The 22,244-nt window shown below is 48.5% G+C and overlaps 1 protein-coding gene across 1 annotated transcript; it reads right to left on the minus strand.

Annotated features, from left to right (window-relative positions):
* Positions 1 to 1,149: 1,149 nt before the first annotated feature.
* Positions 1,150 to 6,699, minus strand: REPIN1 (replication initiator 1). The gene is given in 4 exon segments (XM_072964232.1): positions 1,150 to 2,822; positions 2,824 to 3,953; positions 5,349 to 5,475; positions 6,221 to 6,699. Coding segments are annotated over 4 exon segments (1,893 nt in total). The 5' UTR covers positions 6,260 to 6,699; the 3' UTR covers positions 1,150 to 2,225.
* Positions 6,700 to 22,244: the final 15,545 nt, after the last annotated feature.

The following is a 22,244-nucleotide window of genomic DNA, read 5'->3' on the forward strand; positions in this document are numbered from 1 at the left end:
GGACCCCTGATCAGTTTCCCCCTCCTTCATCTTTTTCCCCACCCCACACCCAGTCCTAACCCTAGATGCCTGAGGACCTGTCCCTTGTTCCCCACCCATCATCCCCAGACATCTAGCTACTTTCCTGGTCACCCCACAAAAAGCACTGCTCCTCTTCCCTTGAAGCTCCAAGCCCCCTTAAAGAGACATATTCAAGGAAGGCTCTCTTGAGACAATGTTCCCAGGCTCTGAGAGATAACCTGCCATAAACTATGGAGGTTTTGAAGTGGCCCCATAACCCCATAAACCAAAGCTTTGAAGCTGTCAGCTTCCATCCTACACACTTGGAACCCCACTCACCCCTCATCCCTCTCTCTCTTCACGCATGATTTGCATACAGGTGTTAAGTCCTCCAAGACTCAGCCCTCTTGAGGGGTAAGATTGTGTCTTATTTTTGTAAATCCCGAGTTTCCATCCCATCAAGCCTGCCACGGGCATTTAATACTTCCCTTCACCAAAAGCAGCAGAACCATGTTCACCCTATAAACCCGCGGTGGTGGTCAAGAGCACGGGTTCCAAATCGAAGACTCCAGGTCTGAATTGCCTCTGGTGATTACCAGTTACACAACCTTGAGCAAATGTTTTCATCTGTTAATAAAAATGTACCTACTGCACCAGGATTATGTGAGATAATTCAGGTAAACTTCTTTGCAAGGTGCCACTCACATAAACAAATTGTGGTTGCACCAGACTCTGTGCTAGGTGCTGGAGGTCTATGCAGAAATTAGTAAGTCAGGAAAGGGCCTATACCTGTCAAAAATAAGTGATCAAATGTGTATGAGACAACCAGTGCAGGGAAGCAAACATAGTAACCAACATGGGGAAGTGGAGAAGGCCAGCCAGAGGCCTGCAGGACAGAATCAAATGAGACCTTTTCCCCGACAACTGGCCCCTGCAAGGCTGACAAGCCCACAGAAGGCTGCACCACTGAAGAGGCAACCCCACTTGCTGAGTGAGCCCGGCCCCAACCTGGGGAAGGAGGGCAGGGAGCAGAAAAGCATGACATGTTGGGCCACTTGGCCTGTTGCCCACCTGTCCCCATCCAAGTAGAGCTGCTGCCCCTCCCTCCACCTCCCCAGCTCCCCAGGACAAAGGAACACTTCTCAGCCACCGGTTCTAAAACCAGATCTTTATTCTCTAGTTTGAAAAGGAGGGTTAAGTGGTTGTGTTTAGTTCCAGAGAACAAGGCCCAACAGTAGAAATTACAGGGAAGCAGACTTCATTCATTATAAGGAAGAATTTCTAACAATTAGAATTATCCTACAATAGAACCAGGGCCTCAGGAGGTGAGGGGACTCCCTATCACCTAAGTGTTCAGGCGGAGGCTGGCTGTCCATACGCTAGAAATGCTGAAAGGGAAACTCACCCTCCTTGCCCATCAGCTGACCTTCCATTGTCAATGGGGCAGTCCTTTCCACATGTCGAGTTCTGAAAGGAGTGAAGGAGGGTTGGGGTGTTCAGGCAAAAGCCCTGACATAGGGCAGCTGACAGCCAGGGGATGCTCTAAGCGCTGGGACGGTGGTGGATAAAGCAAGTCAGACCAATGGCAAGATGCCTGGGGGGGGGGGGGTTGAACTTCAGGGAGGAAAGGAAGCCAAGCACTAATAGCAGACAGGTCTCTCCAAGTCTGGGTGCCTGTGCAGGGGCTGGGGGGGACAGGGTGGGGCAGGTGGGAGCAGCTTGGCTTGGCCTCCCAGTCCTGGAAAAGGTCCAGGTGCTGCCTAACAAGGTCGGCAGGTTCTCCCAAGTGTATCCAGCTGGGCCACTTTTCCTCCCAAGTGCTCATCCACTAAGGACTGTACCACACCTACTTCCAAAAAAAACGAGCTGAAGGAACTCATATTAAGAGATAGAGACATTAAGGCGTTACCACCAGAGGAAGAGGGGCTTCCTGTCCACTGGTGGCCCCTCCAGCGGGAGGGCTCTAAGAAGTGGGTGGAGCTGCTATTGCTACTTTTCCAGGGCACAGGACAGTCAGGACCAAACCTTAGGAAACATCAGCTGAAGGCCAGGGTCTCTGCTCTGCAAGTGGGCTTCCTGATGGGGGGGATGGGGAGACGACCTCCCTCCTTAACAGGGCCCAGCTCACTCCCCTTCTTCCCCTCCCTCACCTACAGCAGCAGCACAGGGCACAGTGTGAATGACGCCCAGGTCCGCCCTCCCTCGGCCCCCGTGGCCCCGCCCTCTCAGACATCATGCTTCTTCTGATGGGCCAGAAGCTTCTCCTCGTCGTCAAAGGTCTGGCCGCAGATGGCGCAGCAGAAGGCGCCGTCTCGGATGTGGCTCTTGCGGTGGGTGATGAGGTTGGACTTCTGGCTGAAGCTCCGGTCGCAGTCGGGGCAGGCGTAGGGGCGCTCGCCCGTGTGGATGCGCCGGTGGGACACCAGGTTGGACTTCTGGCTGAAGGCTTTGCCGCAGTCGGGGCAGACGTAGGGCTTCTCGCCGGTGTGGATGCGCCGGTGGGCCGCCAGGTAGGGCTTGTGGCGGAAAGCCTTCCCGCAGTCCGGGCAGACGAAGGGCCGCTCGGGCGCGTGGTCACGCCGGTGGGCTGCCAGGTGGCTGCCCTGCGAGAAGCGGCGCCCGCACTCCTCGCAGGCGAAGGGCCGCTCGCCGGAGTGGACCCGGGAGTGCGCCACCAGGTGGGTCTTCTTGCCGAAGTTCTTCCCGCACTCCGCGCAGGTGAAGGGCCGCTCGCCCGTGTGCTGCCGCTGGTGGGCCCGCAGGAAGCGCTCCAGCCGGAAGCTCCGACCACAGTCTTCGCAGCTGTAGAGGGGGGGGGGGCACTTCCACCCGGTCCTGGCGGGGCTCCCCGGGGGCCTCCAGAGGCTCCGGAGCCGGCTCCTGGGCGCGTTTCAGTGGGGCCTCGGAGGTGGGCTCCGATGAAGGCTCCAGAGGGCCGGCGGGAAACTGGGGGCCCCCCAAGCCGGGGGCCCCCTGGGCCGCCCCTTCGGATCGCTTGTGGATCTTGCTGTGAGACAGAAGGTTGGGTTTGTGGCGGAAGCGGCGGCCACACTCGGTGCACGGGTAGGGCTTCTCGCCGGTGTGAATGCGCCGGTGGGAGGTCAGGTAGGGCTTATTGGTGAAGCGCTTCCCGCACTCGGGGCACTGGTGGGGCCGCTCGCCCGTGTGCACGCGGCGGTGGGCGATCAGGTTGGGCTTGTGGCGGAAGCGCTTGCCACAGCAGGCACACTGGAAGGGGCGGTCGACGGCGTCTCCGCCTGGCCGGGGGGCGGTCACCGCTGGGCGGCCCCGTGGCCGAGGCCCGAGAGCCTTGGCTGCCGCCTCCTCCAGGGCCTCGGCGACGTGAACCCGCTTGTGAGCAACTAGCTGGTCCCACTGGGCGAAGCTGCGGCCGCAGTTGCCGCAGATGAAAGGCCGGGCCTCAGGGGCAGGGGGGTGGCACCGCCGCAAGTGGGCTCGCAGCTGCTTTCTTCGCCAGAAGCGTCTTTCACAGTCGGGACAGGCGATGGGTCGCTTGGCAGCCGAGTGGGCCCGCAGATGCAGAACAAGGGCCACCCAGCCTCGGAAGCTCTGCCCGCAGAGGTGGCAGGCGAAGCCCAGGTCTGGGGTGGCAGCAGCATGGACCTGGCAGTGTAGTGCCAAGAAGGGGGCGTGGCGGAAGCGCCGGCCGCATTCGGCACAGGGCAGAGGCAGCCGGGCCTGGCAGCGGCGGGCATGAAGCCAGAGGGCCACCCAGCCGGGGAAGTGCCTTCGACAGTGGGCACAACGACGGGCCCGCCCTAGGGCCTGGCTGCCTGACTGGGCCACGGAAGAGCCTTTTGACCTCAGCCCTTGGGGCTCCTCATCCAGGGTCTGGGGCGACTCCTGCGAGGGCCCAGAGAGGAGTCGGGGCTGGGAGGGGCCCATGGCCACGGGGCCCCTGCAGCGGCGTTCCAGCATCGGTTCTTCCTCTGCTGAGGGTGGAAAGGCATGGTCACTCTAGAGGTCACATATCCTGCCCCCAGTTCCTCCCCTGCAGACCCCAGGCCGACAAGGAGCTTGCCCTTCTCAACTCCTAGAGTCCTGGAATCCAGACGACTCTTCTGTTTCCTCATATTGCTATATTATTTCAATCTTGGGCTCCTAGAGGCCATTTCAAGTGTATCTGTCATTAAGCCTTTACTGACACTGGAACTCTGACACTTCTTGGAATCCCCCTCAGCCTGTGTCTGGCATGGAGTAAACACTCCAGTAGTGACTGCACAAACATTCCTGCCTTAGGACTCATGAGAAAATGCAGTCACCTCTCCCCACAGAGCTTTACACTTTCCCAGGTGTTTCCCTGCTGCCCTCTCCTTGTTTCTATTTCCTGTTGCCATATCTGAGCTTTATAGCAATTCTGAGGCTGGACCAGAGACATAAAGCTCCCTGTTTGACAGATGAAGCAATTGTGAGGCATAAAAAGGTGATGAGACTTTCCTGAGGGCACAAAGTAAACCAACAGCAAGAACCAAGACTAGGGGACAGATCTTCTAAACTCCCAGGCCAGTGTTCTCTGATATACCTGGATTTGCCAAGAGATCACAGAAAAGAAATTCCTATAGCTTCTCCTTTCTGTTATCCTCTCCTGAGCTCTAATCTAATCCAATCATGGGGGAGACACTTTGGCCTTCCTAACCTCAGTCTCTCACAGGAGAAGCCTGAAGAGCCAGTGAGAACAGCCTTTCTCAGGAATAGGAAGGGAGCACTGAATGCTACTCCCAGCACGATGCCAGGCCGCTGCCTGTCCAGACTGTGCCCACATTCTGCCCGCCTGCCCTCCTCCACCGCCACACTCGATTAGGACACTGCAGGAAGGAGAGCTCTCCGAATCAAAGAACACCCACAGCCTGCTGCCCTCAGGGGCGATCCCCGGCTCTGCCTCCCTCCAGTGGTAGGGATTACTGGGGCCAGAGAAGGGGAGGAAGAGATTGTAATCTCCTGTCCCCTACCCAGTCCTTCCCCAACCCCTCCAGGGGCTGCCCCACATTCAGCTCTTCCACAGAGCCAGGGAGCACAGGTTCCTGCAGCAGAGCCTCCTACACCCACTCTGAGGTGGGGTGGCAGGTAAACTCCTAAGGGACCATCACTGCCTGCTCGCAAGTTCCAGGCACATCCTCGTAAATTCCCCAGAGCGCATACTCCTCTCCAGGAGCATAGATGTGACTCATTCCTAATGGCCAGACTGAGCACAGGGAAGGCTCCCAGGATATGAGAAAGGGCCCCTTCCCCCACCAGGCGCCTTCCTTCCACCAGGCTAGGGGAGGGGGGCCCTGAGCACTGGGGCCATGGAATGGTTTGAGAACCCAACAAAGAAGGCCAGACTCTACCCTGGAGGCTGTGGAGCTGGAGATGAGGCTTTGTCCAGCTCCTCTTGGGGAGGTTCCCGGGGATACTTCTGCGGCTGGAGCGCCTGCTTCGGCCCACACTCTGGTAGCCCCCAGATGTTAGAGAAAACTGCAGCAGTAAAGACACCCCTACCCCCATGGCAGAGCTCAGACCTCTGACAGCAGAGAGGCCAGCCTTACCTGTGGGGAGGGGAGAGAAAACGTGCATGAGGCTCGGAGCTCCCCTAGGGCAGTCATCTTTGTGTCCTCGCCAGCCACCTCCCCCTCCCCCACCCAAGCCCCACACCCCGCCTCCAAGTGACCTTAATGGATATTGGATTAGCAAATGAACCTGTCCCCTTCACGAAGAAAGCACAGGGCTGCGTTTGGGGGTCACCTCCTCCACTGGTAAGGTCATAGCACGAATTCTCCATGCTGGTGGCCAAAGGCCGGCCTGTGGCAGGAACTCTGGAATCCCTGCTGGCTCCCCTTCCCCCACCCTCCTCCCAACAGGAATTCCAGGCCCGTTTCCCAGGGGGCTGCGCTGGCGAGCGCGTGTGACCAGAACTCGGTCATAATCGCCTGGCGCGTCCTGGGTGGCAAAGGGCCGTGGAGACCCCACACCCCCCTTTTGTATTCGCGCGTGTCCACATGTCCGCATTCGCGGACACACGGCTCCACGCTCCCCGAGTGGGCCCTTTCGTGTCCCCACGCAGAGCGCAGCTCGCGGAGCCTGTGCGCAGGTGCGCGGGCTCGCCCCCATATTCGGTCCAGCAGTGCTCCCCCCAACCCAGCGCACAGACGGTCACGCGCCCGGCAGGTAGGGCCGCCCCGCCACGGGCTCGCGTGGAACCCCGCGCCCTGCCCGGACGAACCTCTCCGGCGGGGAGCGCGGAGGCGCGTGGCGCGTCCATGGGGCTGGAAAGCCGGCGCCGGCAGCCGCGCTCCCCACCCCGCCTCGGCGACAGCAGCAGGTTCGAGTTCACCACTGCCAGGCCCGTGCTCAGCCCCCCCGCCGGTTCCCAGCGCCACGTGACTACAGGAGCTGCCGAGGGTCAGTCCTGGGCTCGGGCCGGCGGCCGCGGCCGGAGGGCGGGGCGGGCAGCGGGGCCGGCCGCGCGGGGTCCCTCTCCCGCCCCCAGCGCCCCCTCGCGGGCCGGGGGCGGCCGCCGCGGGCCCGACTCTGCTACCATGGCGACCACAGCTCGGATTTTCCGGGACGGGCCCGGCTCAAGTTTCCCGACCCTTTGTCCCAACGGAGGACGCGGGTGCCTGGGCGACCGCGTGGTCAGACTGCGGTCACTCGGCTAGACCGGGCCTCGCTGGCTTCTCAAAAGCTCCTAGCTGGCCCGAGCCTTCGAGATGGCGCCCCCCATCCCCAGGCCGCCCCCTCCTCTTTTCCGGCCACCTCGACCTTTGGCCGGGCGGCGGAATCTGAATACCGCGTGGGCTGAGCCGCGCCGGCCCTCCACCTGGCCGGGGGCGCGGCCGACCCAAAAGCCTGCCTCTTGGGCTGTTGAGAGGTGGAGAAAGGAAAGGCCCGATCGGGTGAACTTTGAAAAGGGAATGCCCTCGCTTCCAGAAACTAGCCGAGCGCAGGCGTTCCGGGCTACCGTGGCCGCGGGGCGCGGGGCCTGGCCGAGGGGCGGTCCTCGCATCAGGGGCGTTTCGCTCGGAAACGCACTGCAGCGGGTTGGCGAGCGCGGAGGCAGGTGCGAGCCTGCGTCCATGACTCACCGGCTAGCAGGTGGCCTTGGCTTTCCGAAAGAAACACTTCCTGGGTTTTCCAGGCTTGTACAGTTTCACGTAGTTTTATGCTTTTACACACAGGCAGCTTTCTAATTATATGGTTATTTTAAAAACACAATCTGTTGCATTAATAGGAAATAAAATACAAAAATTTCTCATTGTTTTCTTCCTAGAGTCAATGACATTTAGTATCTTAGTATATGTATCATGAGATATTTTTTCTATGTCTGTTTGACATCATTGGAATAATGTCTTGCAAAGATTATTCTGCGTTTTTCCCTAAACAGTATTGTGAATTTTCTACTGTTCATTATTCTTTTATAACACGATTCGTAAGCACAGCATAAATGCACATTAATTTTCTACTTCTCTATAACATTATGGATTCATATTTTATTGATATGCCTGATTTTAAAATTCTAGAAGTGGAGAAACTGATGGGTCAAAGGCAAAGTATATTTTTTGAATGTTTTCTAAGCTATCTTCGAGGAGAATTTACTAGTTTTCTTCTGAGAAATGCCCCCTTTTCCATATCCTTGACAACCCAAGCTAGTTTTTCTAATTTAATTTTAAGTTGTTATTTCTCATTGTTTTGATTTTTTTTCTTAAATTACTAGTTGGCTGGCTTGTTTTTTCACATAGTTATTTATTAACCATTTGTATTTTCTCTTTTGGATTTTTATCCCTATGCCCACTTTTCTATTTGCCCATTTTTAAAAATTGGTAATTGACTCCTGGGTATATATCCAAAGGAAATGAAAACACTAATTCAAAAAGAGATATGCACCCCAATATTCATATTTACAATAACCAAGATACGGAAGCAACCTAAGTGTCCATCAACAGACAAATGGATAAAGAAGTTGTGGTGCATACATACGGTGGAATACTACTTAGCCATAAAAGAATGCAATGCTGTTACTTTTTGCAACACCGTGGATGACACAGAGGATATTATGCTTAGTGAAACAAAGTCAGACAGAGAAAGACAAATACTGTATGTTATCAGTTATATGTTGAATTTAAAAAATAAACTAGTGAATATAACAAAAGAGAAACACACATAGACAACAAACTAGTGGTTACCAATGGAGAGAGGGAATCAGGGAGGGGCCTGAGAAGGGTAGGGAGTTAAGAGACACAAGCTACTATGTATAAAATAAATAAGCTAAGGATGTACTGTACAGCACAGGGAATATAGCCAATGCTTTATAGTGTCTATAGAATATAATCTGTAAAAATGTTGAATCACTATGCCACACACCTGAAACTAATATAATATTGTAAATCAGCTATACCTCAATTTAAAAAAAAAGTTGGGAAATTGGTTTTATTTCACGTTGTTTGGGGGGCACTCCTTACAAAATAAAAGCTTTTTACGGTTTCTGCCTTTGGTGTTATGTTTAGATAGGCCACATCACCCCCACCCCAAATTAAATTTTATGTCTTTATGATAGAAAATAAGTTTTAATGTCTAATAGTGTAAGTTCTCCCCCGCTACATAAATTCCTTTTTTTTTTCCCCAAAAAAATCTTTCTTGGCTAGAAGCACTCATGTGGTCTTCTAAATGAACTTCAGAATTTCTTGTCAATATTTTAAAATTTTTCTTGTCAACATTTAAAAAATCCATTTGAAGAGACTTAAGATTCATGTCCCTCCCTCTACTTATTCAGGCCTTATTTTACCTCTCACAATCAAGTCTTCTATTTATAGAATAAATGTATAACACATTTTTCCTCTAATAAAATTCACAAAATATGAAAAAATACTTTTGTAAGTTCACACAGTTTTGAGGTTCAGAAAATGTGGTAGACTTTATATTGTAGCATATATGTCACGTTTGGTGGTTACAGAAGAATGAATTTTTCTATCAGTGCGATCAGAAGATAATGGAGTTTCCACCTAAATACTCAATAATTTTTAGGGAGTCCTTATCTTGTGTCAGACATAGTGATAAACTCTCCACATACGTATCTCATTTAATCCTTTTAACAATCCTAGGAAACAGACTTCTAGTCCTCCTTTTACAAATGAAACAACTGATGAACAGGGATGTTAAAGAATTTGCCCAAGGCCACACAGTTAGATCGTGGCTGACGGGAACCTAGCCCCGCTCTTAAACACTAAAGTTGTGTGTCACCAAACGCCGAGGGGGGAATCCCTCATAGACTCACAGACTGTCTTCATCTGTCTGTAGTCAGTCTCTCTTAGCAGAAAGGCTCTTCACTTCAACAAGGCCCCAACTCCTGGCTCACTCCCCAGCCCTGACTAAAACAAATGTCCTTTGGCCCAGGCAGGAGTCAGCCACCTGCTGTAACTTCCTCTTTAGGCATAGCCAAAGGAAACTAAGTTGAGTATGACTGTGCCTTCTCTCGGCAGAGAGAAGATGCAAAGGAGTAGGGAAGGATCCCTGAGCCTTTATACCAACGAGAAATCCTATGCCTTGGTATTTGGGACTGACCCCTCAATATGCCTTAGAGAGGGAGTGGGGAGGGTTGATGCCACGACCAGCCACATGGCCAAATGGCCAAGCCCGATAGAGACTGTCTCAGCTTTGACATGCTTCAAGAGAGAGATAGGGCTATGCAGAGTTGGGGACCCACTGGACAGCAAAAACTTGAGAGGGGCCCTGGGAGGATCCACCTTCCCCTCCAGCAGTGCCTGACCCTCCACACGCCCCACCTCCTGGACTAGATGGCCAAGTAGGTGGGCTTGCCAGGGGATGAGGGGAACGATGTCTCCAGAAATCCTCTGTGAAGATGGATTCTGAACCAAACTTGGGTCCACTCACCCACACGTAGTAAAGCCAATCTACTGGCACTGGGTAAAGTGCAGTGTTCACTGTAAGGCGCTGGACAAGGAGCCCCGGGCAGCTCATGCTCTAAAAGCCCAGACTCCTGGAGAAGGAGGCATTTATTTTTAAAGGCCAGGTGAGGGAGGGGCGTCGAAGAGTGTGTGATGGGCTCGTGCACAAGTCTCTGATTGGCTGGTGCTGGGGTAACAGGGCGGTGTCACAGGGGTTAACGTTATCTGTCCTCAGGCTCCAGTAGGTCTAGGGGCTAAGGGCTCATGGTCATCAACTAGTTAACTTCTTCCACGTGGTGGGGGTTTTAGCATCAGTAGAACAACTCAGGAAATGTGCATCAGACACTGTTATCTAGGTACTTCCGAGAGGAATTAAAGCAGAGGACATGGGAGGAAGGGGTCTATCCCAGGGAGGCATCAGGATCCTGCTCAGTTCCAAAGACACCCAGTGGTGTCTCGCAGCAGCCCTGTAGCTACAAAAGGGGAAACTGAATCCACATCTCGCAGATGTACTGTCCAGTCCTCCCCACGGGACTCGCTCATACATTCAGCAAATATTTAATCAGCGCCCACCATCTGCCACTGTGCCAGTGGTGGGTCCTGACCGCGAGCCCAACAGAAACAGTACGTGCCGTTTGTCCGCAGTGTGAAAGGATGTTGAGAGGATGTTGGTTTAGCGATGGGAGGATCTCTTGGGTAAGTACTTCCTATGAAATAAAACCGAATGCTTGTTGGTAATTTCTGAACTTAAGTCTGTTGAAAAGCTGGAGGAGACCAGGGAGCAGGAGAGAGGACAGGCAGTCTCCACTCCCATGGGACCTACTGGGACTATTGTCAACTCCGGCTTCAGACAGCAGCTGGAAGGCAGATTTGGAAAACCTCACAGAGCTCATTCCCGTAGGTTTGCGGGCAGTCTGGGGAGGAGGCAGGAAGCGCAGACACGCTGACCTTGGTGGAGGCCACCTCTGCAGGGACAGCCTCCCATGGCCGCAGTCACTGTAGATGCTCAAACAGCCCTCTGCCCCGGGGAGCCCCCTCCCGCCTCCCATCTGAAGACAAAGCCCAAACTGAGGAAGGCCCGACTGTCCACGGCTGGAGCCTTGGGTGAAAGCAGTCTTGCAAGGTCCTATGGAAACTCGTCAGGAAAAGAGTGCTCTTACTTCTGCAGTTCTAGAAATATCCCTAAATGCAGGAAGGGGGCCTGCAGAATGCATGGCAAGGACAGACATTGGAGGAGAAGCCCTAGGTTGAGATCAAATACCATCCCCCAAACTCTGCTGCACTTCGGTTGCACATCTAGTTCCAGGAGTCCCCTTTCTAAGAGAAAAAACATAGTACGTCAAAAGGAAACCAGGTCTCCTGCAGCGAGCACCCGTGCTGGGCGCTGACCACATCTTCCCTCTCCTGGCCTCTGCACCCACCTGGCCCTGCAGCTGCCTGCTCTCCCCGCCTCCCCGCCTCCCTTCTGGCCAAGCTGCCTGGAGCCCAGTCTCCCAGACCATTTGATCTGTTTAAACATTGATCAGGTTGCTGACTCCACATTTGGACAACATCGCAAAAGGCTGCCACAAAACACCTGGTCTGACTGCCTGCTGGCCACTCCGCACAGCTGCAAAATCTCGTTCCCACCGTACGGCCTTCGGAGTGGCTGTTTTGTCTGCCTGGAAGGCTCTTCCTCCAGTTCTTTATAGGGTTCACTCCTTCACTTCATTCAGATTTGGGTTCAGGTATCCTCTCCTCAAAACGCACTCCCCAGTGAACCTCTCTCCCCTCTGCATCTCCCACCTGTACAAGGTCCCTGTGGCTGCTTGACAAATGAGCACAAATTTGGTGACTTAAGACAGCACACATTTAGTCTCTTATAGTTCTGAACGGCAGAAGTCCAGAAGCAGTTTCACTGGGTGGAAATCAAGGTGTGGGCAGGGCAGTGTTCCCTGCAGAAGCTGTAAGGGAGAATCTGTTTCCTTGCTTTCCAGAAGCTGTTTCCAGCTTCTGGAGCTGTGTATTCCGTGGCCCAGGGCCCCTTCCTCCCTCAAAGCCAGGGGTGTAACACCCTGCTTCAGTGATCACGGCTGTCTCTGCTGTAGTCAAATCTCCCTCGGCCTCCCTCATATGAGGACACTTGTGATTACACTTCAGGGCCATCCAGATAATCCGGGAGAGTTGTAAGGCAAGATACAAATTAAAACTGAGAAAAATAAGTTTTATTTCTCCCTGGTGCAAAAAGAGACTCCCCCACCACCCCCCATCGCCCCACCACTTCCCTGAGAGCATTTTCTTTAGAAAACTTCTAATTGGAAGTTCTTTCTCTGCCCCTTTGAGATGTAGGCAAATCTTTTTAAAAGCTCGCTAAGCCTCTTGCCAGCTTTACAACAAAGGACTGTCTTCCTCAAGGACCTAGGAGCCCTCTCCTCGAAATGCAAACATCAAGGGAGCAGCTGCCAATGTCCGGGCCCCAGTGGGGGGTGGGAGCCTAGGTGGACAGCTCCGGGCTTCAGGCTGCAAAACTCCTCCTGTCACCAAGATACAAGAAGCGTATTTTTCCTTGGCATAAAGGTAACTAGCTATCAAGGAAGGGGGGCACCCAAGTCCAGGTGAATTTAGGATGAACTCTCTGTGATAATCAGTGCGATCCATCCCCTTCCTTGAGGACTGGTTATGCTGGAGAACAGTGCGCAGTGGGGCCGCGTCTGCGCAGTGGGGCTACAAAACAGGATGGAAGTTCTTTCTGTCTTTGCAGTCTCTTAGCATGTGGCTGGTAACACGCATCTCTTTCTGGCTTAATGCTTATTCAATAACAAAACTGTTTTATTCTTTTTCTACTTTTATGTGGAGCCTTTCTGGGTTGGCAGGAGATTTTGTTTTTAATTTTATTTACCCAACATAATCTCCCCATCTCAAAATTTTTCGCTTAATCACATCTGCAGTCCCTTTTGCCATGGAAGGTAACATTCACTGGTTCCAGGGATTAGGGCCCGGGCAGGGATTAAGGCCTGGACAGGGATTAGAACTGTTATTCAGCCCAGCACCCACTCTTCCCCCACCACCTTCTAAGCTCCCGTCTCCGCTTCATTGCGCTTCCAGCTTTTATCACCTATCCAAAATTACTTGGCTATATATTCATTCCGACGGCGTCTGTCTAGTTACCCATCAATAGAAGCCACACGAAGGCAGGGATTTGGCCTTTTTAAACCACCACACAGCCAGCCTCTACAAAGGTGCCAGCCCCTGGTAGGAACCCCTGAGTGATTGTGGACCAGTTGAAAGAGGAAACGTGAGCACTGGGTTCCCCGATGAAGGTGAGACAGGTCTGACAAGACCACGAGGCAGAGCGCCGAGGCGGCAGCCCGAGCTGGTGTCCACTGGTGACCCTCCAACCTCCTCCCTTGGCTACCGCTTATTAGGCAGGCGATGGAGTTGGATGGAAATTTTAGTGAGAGGAAACAAACACTTTTTCTTACAGAAAAATTCCAATCGGTATGTGAGTGGGGCAAAGAACAAGGAACCTGTGAGAAAACTTCAGCCCGCAGCTCTCCCACTTGACGGGCTCTGATCACAGCAGTGCCTTGAACATACTCTTTTATTCTGGAGGGCGGGTGTCCTTTGGGAACCACTGGCTCCGAGGGGGACTGACGTGGCCAGAGTCACATGTTCAGCGGGAGGAGGGCACTCCACGCCCTGGCGACCACATTTACCACCTCTTGGGGATTTGCTCTCAGGACCACACATTGCCAGGAGAAGCTGTAACAGATCACCTTGGTGTCTCAGCCAAGAGAGAAAGTACTTGACACTCCCTAGAAATCTACATTTTTACCCCTTCAAGGTCAAATCTCATCTCTGTCTTTTTTCTACTCCAGAGGGGCATCAGGCTGTAGCTTCTTCAACTAAACTCAAAAGATGGATTTAGGAGCCAGTTTGTATCCATTCTCGGTTTAAAATCTACTAAAAGCTGAGCCTGATTTAGAAACACAAGAAAATTCTGAACAGAGTCTCTGTGAAGTGTGCGATTTAGCTGAGGCAGGTGTATTTTCAAGTGTTTGGTTTCCTGCGAGCAGCAGGCGCTGTTTGTGAATGCCATCTGTGCTTGTTTACCAAATAACAAAAATGCTGCCTCTAACCTGAGCTCACTCCTACTCAGGTCCCTCTTGAGTAAAACCACCTGGTGAGTTGGAGAAACCAGAGTGTAAACCTGGCTTCAGCGTGGTGCCTTCTGATGGGCTCCAAGACCAAATCTGGGTCACAGTTAAATTTGGTGACTTGGGAGTTGGCCGGTGAGGTTTCAGATGTTGTCAGAACTGGTTTACCTTTGCTGTTTTAAAACATGACAAGAGAGCTTCCTCTTAACAGGATTTAAGAAGGTTTCTTTTTAGGGTGCTACTGGAGATTAAAACAATAAAACATGTTCAATTACTACATAGTAACATTCTATTAAATCACTACATTCAACAAATAGTATCCCAGGTAAAACTACTTGTAAAATGAACACTTGAAGAGTATTTGATTTCATAGTAGCTAAGCTACCCTGGTGGAGATGCTGCCTGTTCTCTCTGCTGTGTGCTGGTTTCCAGCTGTAACAAACATACATCCGACATACAAAACCATTGCAAACAAAAAACAACAAAAAATTGCAACAAATTGGCATGATTTAAGGATCACAGGGAGTTTAAGGAAGTTTTTAGGGTTTAACCAGGAATCAAAAAGTGATGATACGCTACCACAAGTATGTAAGAAAAATAATCCCACAGCCGTGTTATTTGAAAAAACCGGGAATTTATTAAGCACAGAGTAAAGGACCCAGCTCGCGCTCACTATCCCCATCTAGTGGTAGACCCTTGAACGAGGTTTAATGAGCCCAATGGGATCTGTTGGACGTTCAGCTTTGGTATTTGCTTTCTGACTGTTTTGAGTTAGGAAAGTATTTTGCACTCATGAGGCTGACCTTTTTAAATGTACTTTATGAAAGTGCAAGTTCCCTTATTAGTTTGCCGAATTTCCTTGAAAGAATAATAATGGTACGTCACATTAATGTTAAGGTGCATCCATTGATTAGAATCCAAGTTTCATTTCCCACCACATTAAAACGTTAAAAATGGCATCCTGATTTCTTACCCTCTTTTGGACATAAATGATAAGATTCATATGTTTATTCTCAAGAAGGTAATTTTTACTTTTTTCAGCTTAGCCTCAGCCACCCCAGCCTTGTTCTTTTGATCACAAAGCACCCGATTGTTGCATCACAGACAAAAACTTGGCTTTTCAAATAGTCAGACTGAGTGCATAGCACCCTCTTAGGAAAGGATTTCCTGCGCGAGCGCGCGTGTGTGTGCGCGCGTGTGTGTGTTTGGGTGTAAGTTTGCCAGGGCTGCCATAACAAAGTACCACACACTGGGTGCCTTAAACAACAGAGATTTGTTTCTCTCACAGTTCTGGAGGCCAGAAGTCCAAGATCAAGGGCTGGGCAGGGTTGGTTCTTTAAGGCCTCTCTCCTTGGTCTGTAGATGACTGTCTTCTCTGTGTGTCTTTACACAGTCTTCTTCTGTGTCCTAAACTCTCCTTATGAGGACACCAGTCATACTGAGTTGGGGCCCATCCATATGACCTCATTTCACCTTAATTACCTCTTTAAAGTCCATCTCTCCAAATATAGTCACATTCTGAGGTACTAGGGGGTTGGGAATTCAACATTTAGATTATTTATATATATATATATATATATATACACACACACACACACACACACACATATATATATATATAGTGCTTTTTCTTCTTAAGTAGCTTATAGATCCTGATTAAACATGGCAGATTGTGCACGTGTGTTTATCCCTACTCCCTCCTAAAACTTCATTAAAACAACAGTGAAGGCATAAAAAGGTATGAATTCACAAGGAAAGAGAAGGTGGGAGAGGAGAAAGAGTGGATGGCACACACATGACACATTTTACAAGATGCTGGGGAAGGAACAGGTAGGTGACTGAGCAGAACAGAGCTCCTGCAAGGGGCGGGGGGCTCAATCCACTGAACAGAAGGCTCTGGATTGAAAGGTACATGGGAGACAGGGATGAAGTTAGGGACATCAGGGGAACATCTTCACCCTTCCTCCACTCCCAGAGACCAGAGGCTTTGCTCTGTGGAGAGGGAATCAGGTGAGGACAATGACCAAAATGAAACAAGAGGGCAAAGTCAAAGTCCTCATACTAACAGTGGCTCTCAGCCTCCTGACCCCACTTGGCGCCCAGAACACAACCAGTTTAGCATTGCCCTTCTTTGGAAAAACTGGATGACTACAAAGAAAAGACCTGTGGACAATACCAATATTGGGGATCATTCAAACAACAACAAAAAATCAGGCTTACTACCTGATCACCCTACAACGCAGCCCACCCATTGACAAGGCCCCAGACCTCCCACAGAGCTTTTAGCTGGGCATTTGAGGAATGCTTCCCACATGAAAGACCAAAATCACTGAAATAAGGAGCAAATGAAACTTTTTAAAAAGAAATTCTATAATTCCAGGAAGGTATTTTTAAATAGGAAGGAGCTTTTTCTACACCAAAAAAAAAAAAAAGAAATTTTAGTTTAAAAGTTCAATAAAAGGTATAAAAGATAAGGTCAAGAATTATCTCTCACATTACTAATGTCAGAAATGAAAGTGGAGACATTATTACTGATTCTACAGAAATAAAAAGTATTATGAGAGTACCACGAACAACTGTACGCCGACAAATTGGATAGCCGAGATGAAATGGACAAATTTCTAGAAACACAAAACCTACCAAGACTAAATCACAAAGAAACAGAGAGTCTGAATAGACCTATGCCTGGCAAGGAGATGGAGTCAGTAATCAAAACTATCCTCACAAGGAAAAGCCCAGGGCCAGACAGGTTCACTGGTGAATTTTATCAAACATTTTTAAAGAAGAACTAATATGAATTCTTCTCAAACTTTTCCAAAATACTGAAGAGAAGGGAACACTTCCTAACTCATTCTATGAGTCCAGCATTGCTCTGACACCAAAGCCAGAAGAAGAAACTACAAAAAAAACTATAGACCAATATCCCTTATGAACACTGATGCAAAAGAAAAACCTCAATAAAATATTGGCAAAAAAATTCAGCAGCATATTAAAAGGATTATACACTATAACCAAGTGGGATTTATTCTTGGAATACAAAGATAGTTCAACGTATGAAAATCCATCAGTGTAATATACCAGGTTAACAGAATGAAGGAAAAAGCCACATGATCATCTCAATTGAAGCAGAAAAGGCATTTGACAAAATTCAATACTCTTTCATGATAAAACCACTCAACAGACTAGGAATAGAAGGAAACCATCTCAACTTAATAAAAGCCATATATGAGAAACCCACCCTGAACATCATACTCAGTAGCAAAAAACTGAAAGCTTCTCCTTTAAGATCAGAAACAAGGACGTCTACAGAAGGACCCCTACTTCAAAATGACACCTGCACCCCAATGTTCATAGCAGCAATATTTACAATAGCCAAGACATGGAAACAGCCTAAATGTCCATCAACAGAGGATTGGATAAAGAAGATGTGGTGTATTTATACAATGGAATACTATTCAGCCATAAAAACCGACAACATAACGCCATTTGCAGCAACATGGCTGCTCCTGGAGAATGTCTTTCTAAGTGATGTAAGCCAGAAAGAGAAAGAAAAATACCATATGAGATCGCTCATATGTGGAATCTAAAACAAGCAAACAAACAAACAAAACAACCAAAACATAAATACAAAACAGAAACAGATTCAGACATAGAATACAAACTTGTGGTTGCCAAGGGGGCGGGGGGCAGGAAGGGATAGATTGCGATTTCAAAATGTAGAACAGATAAACAAGATTATACTGTACAGCACAGGGAAATATATACAAGACCTTACGGTAGCTCACAGAGAAAAAAATGTGACAATGAATATATATATGTTCATGTATAATTGAAAAATTGTGCTCTACACTGGAATTTGACACAACATTGTAAAATTATTATAAATCAATAAAAAAATGTTAAAAAAAAAAAAAGAAACAAGGATGCCTGCTTTTACTTCTATTCAACAAAGTCCTGGAAGTTCCAGCCAGAGCAGTGGGGCAAGAAAAATAAATTACAAGGGGGAAGATACAGCTCAAGTGGTAGAGCCTTTGTTTAGTATGCACAGGGTCCTGGGTTCGATCCCCAGTACCTCCTCTAAAAATAAATAAATAAATAAACCTAATTATCTGTCCCTGCGAAAGAAAGAAAAATAAATTACAGGCATCCAAGTGGGAAAGGAAGAAGTAAAATTATCTCTGCAGATCATATGACCTTATACATAGAAAACCCTCAATGTTCAAAAAAAAACCTGTCAGAATTAAGAAATAAATTCAGCAAAGTAGCAGGATACAAAGTCAACACATAAAAATCAATTGCATTTCTACACACTAACAATGAATAATCTGAAAAGGAAATTACTGTAAATTACAATTACAACAGCATCCAAAAGAATAATATACTTAGGAATTAACTTAAGCAAGGGAGGTGAAAGACTCATACAGTGAAGACTATAAAGCATTGCTGAAAGAAATTAAAGAAGATACAAAAAATGGGAACACATCCCATGTTCATGAATTTGGAAGACTCACTATTGTTAAACTGCTAAATACTACCCTAAGTGACCTACAGATTCAATACAACTCCTATCAAAATCCCAAAGACACTTTTTGCAGAAATAAAAATTAATATGGATTCTCAAGAGACCCCAGATAGCCAAAACAATTCTGAAATAGAAGAACAAAGCTGGAGGACTCCCTGATTTCAAAACTTACTACAAACTTGGCAATCAAAACAGTACAGGCATAAAGTCAGATATATATACCAATGGAATAGGATAGAGAGCCCAGAAATAAATCGTTGTCAAGCGACTTTTGACAGTGGTACCAAGACTACTCAATGGGGAAAGACATTCTTTTTCCATTAATGGTTCTGGGAAGACAGGATAGTCCCATGCAAAAGAATGAAGCTGGAGCCTTACCTAATATCAGAAACGAAAATTAACCCAAACTGGATTAAAGACCTAAACATAAGAGCTAAAACTATAAAATTTTTAGAAGAAAACCTTAGGAGAAAAGTTTCACTGGATTTGGCAATGACTTCTTGAATATGACACCAAAGGCTCAGGCAACAACAACAACAAAATAAATAGATAAACTGAACTTCATCAAAATTAAAAACTTTTGTGCATCAAAGAACACAATGAACAGAGTGAAAAAGCAACCCACAGAATGGGAGAAGTATTTAAAAATCATATATCTGATAAGGGATTAACATCCAGAATGTATAAAGAACTCCTACAACTCAGCAGCAGATAAACAAACAAATTGAAATATGGTCAACCCACTTGGATCGTCATTTCTCCAAAGAAGATGCACAAATGGCTAAGTACATGAGAGATGCCCAACATCATTCATCATTAGGGAATATGCAAATCAAAACCACAAGGAGATACTATCTTATACTTATTAGCTTGACTGTTATCCAAAAAAAAAAACCAGAAAATAAAGCATTGGCAGGGACTTGGAAAACTGGAGCCCTTGTGCATTGATGGTGGGAATGTAAAATGGTGCAGCCACTGTGGAAAATGGTGTGATGATTCCTCAAAAAATTAAACAGAGAATTGCCATATGACCCAGTAATTCTATTCTGGATATATATTCACAAGAAGTGAAAGTACGAATTCAATAGAATGTTGTAGACTCATATTTGTAGCAGCATTATTCACAATAGTCAAAAGGTGGAAATAACCCAGATGTCTATCATCAGAATGGATGAACAAAATGTGTCATAAGCATACAATGGAATATTATTCAGCCTTAAAAAGGAAGGGAATTCTGACACATGCTGCAACATAGATGAACCTTAAAGACATTAGGCCAAGTGAAATATGCCAGGCACAAAAGAATAAATATTGTATGATGCCGCTTACAGGAGGCCCCTAGAATAGCCAAATTCATAGAGACAGAAAATAGAATGTTGATAACCAGGGGCTTGAGAAGGGATGGAAATGGGGAGTCAGTGTTTAATAAGTACAGAGTTTCAGTTTGGGATAAGGAAAACGTTCTGGAGGTGGGTAGTGGTCATGGTTACACAACAATGTGTTTTCCCTTCTAGAAATAGTCCATGCATTTATAAACATATATAGATACACATCATTCTTAATTAGCACTTGACACCTGACCAGTGTGACTAGGGTATGGAATAAAACAAGAGACTGGTGTTTACCACGTGGCTTCATCCCACTGAATGATGCACATTGAAGATCCTTGTGCTCATTTTTCTGAATGGACTCTCTGCAAGAGAGTGACACAGCTGTTAAAATTGTTATGTATTTAAGTGCAAATACTCTGAAACATCCCCAGTTTATAGGACTGTTGAAAGAACTAGAAGGCAATGCATTTAATAATCTTTTCTCTGCCAACATTCAGTGGTTGTATTGTGGAAGGATTTTACTAAGGTTTACTGTATTGTTAACTCCAAGATTTTCTGGAAACAAAAAGAATATTAACCAAATATTCGATAATCAAAGATCAAAAGTTTCCTCACCAACAGTACACTACTGATTGACCAAGGTAAATTTGAAGCTCTGGAGAAAGGAAAAGCTCATTTGAGATCTAGCCAGACAAATATAAGAATTTCAAATTAAATCTTACACTAACAGTGATCAATAATTTTGCCTTTGCCTACTTTTCTCACACAGATCAATATGTCAAAGATTCTAACTGTGGTAGATAACATTATGTAAACCGGCTACAAAAATTACAAGAAAAATTTGAAGGATACTTTGTTGAAATTGATAAACGTATGAAGCTTTTGAATTTATGCAATGTTATTTTTCTTTTATGTGAATTATACTGAGTTGACATGGAGTTAGTGACTTTACCTAACTTGGACAGATGTAGTTTTGAAACTGATATGCTTTTGCTTCAAGGTCAAATCGGTTCTTTTAAAAAACAGATACTAGTTTGTCTCTGTGGTTGCAAATGTTAAAGGAAAATGTTTTTGGTAGTCAGTTTGGTCACTGGAAAACTTCGCCGGAATGACTTGGATCTGTGAATTTCCAGTTTCAACTGCGATGCTGGGAAGGTTGTTAACCACCGTTAAGTAGCTTAGGGCTGTTACCCCTCCCCTGGGTTGGGACATGGCACCTGGCGCTGAGCTCACAGATGTGCACTTCGTAACCCCTTCACATGTCCCCACCTGTGACTGCTCTGCAGTGTGGTGGCCCACCCATCACAGTCTTTTCACCCACAGGGGATTTTTGTCTGGCGGTGTGACCTACATTGTGTCTGCCCCCAGCAACATCCCCCCCTTTGCCAGTGTCTCCTTCCTTTCCCGTTGCCACTGCCCTGCTCCCAGCCCTCCTTACTCACCCCGGGACTGATGCAGCCCCCACCAAAGGCAGGATGACTTCTGTGGTTTCCTCAGCTCCCACCTTGTCTTGGAAGTTTTCTCTGGTCACCCACCCCCAGGACATGCCCCAGCATGCGGCCCTGGGCCCCAATGTCTTCTGTGTGCCTGTTGTCGCTCTAGCCCCACCTGAAGCTCTTGGAGAACAAAGACCCCAGCTCTCATCTCTGCTTAATGATCGTGGACAACTCACAGATGGGACTGAAACACTGATGGTGGGATTCCAGCCACAGAATTGGCTCATTGAAGCCAAAGGTCTTCCTGGTGCCCCCAGAGCATACTGCAAAGGAAGCTCCCAGCTCCACACAGAGAATCCAGGCAGGGTGCATGGGGAAGGGAAGACAGCCTGGTGCCAAAGACTGGCCACTCTCATTTCATCCTCAAAACAACCTTGCAGAGAAAGAAGCAGAAGTTCCAAGGGTCTGGGCAGTTCAATGAGGTCCTCTCCGTGGGAGATGGGCAGGGGTCCTGGGCCCGGAAGCTACAGTCCTGGTGACAGACACACCAAGTCCCAGAGCTTGTTCCTATTGCGCAGGACAAGCGGGAGCGGGACCCTGTTTTCTCTGACTCCCTGGCGAGGTTACGAATCCCTCCATGTCCACCCACAGGAGTCATCTCTAGGGACGCCCCTTCCTTCTCAGCGTCGCTTTGGGGCCACGGGGCCAGGAGGAGGATCTAATGACTCCTCATGTTCTCCTATGCTTTGAGGATGTCTGTATTTCTGGGAAGAATTTCTTGAGATGAGTGTTGCTGGGGACTGGTCGCCCAGGAAGGGCCCAAGGAAAGGGCAGCCCTACCTGAGGCAGGGCCATCCTGCATTCTGCAGAGACGTGGCCCAACGGAGACTGCGGACAGCTGGCGGAGGGGAGGGCGGCTC

Source organism: Vicugna pacos, chromosome 7, assembly GCF_048564905.1.
Source record: "Vicugna pacos chromosome 7, VicPac4, whole genome shotgun sequence".
Lineage (NCBI taxonomy): Eukaryota > Metazoa > Chordata > Mammalia > Artiodactyla > Camelidae > Vicugna > Vicugna pacos.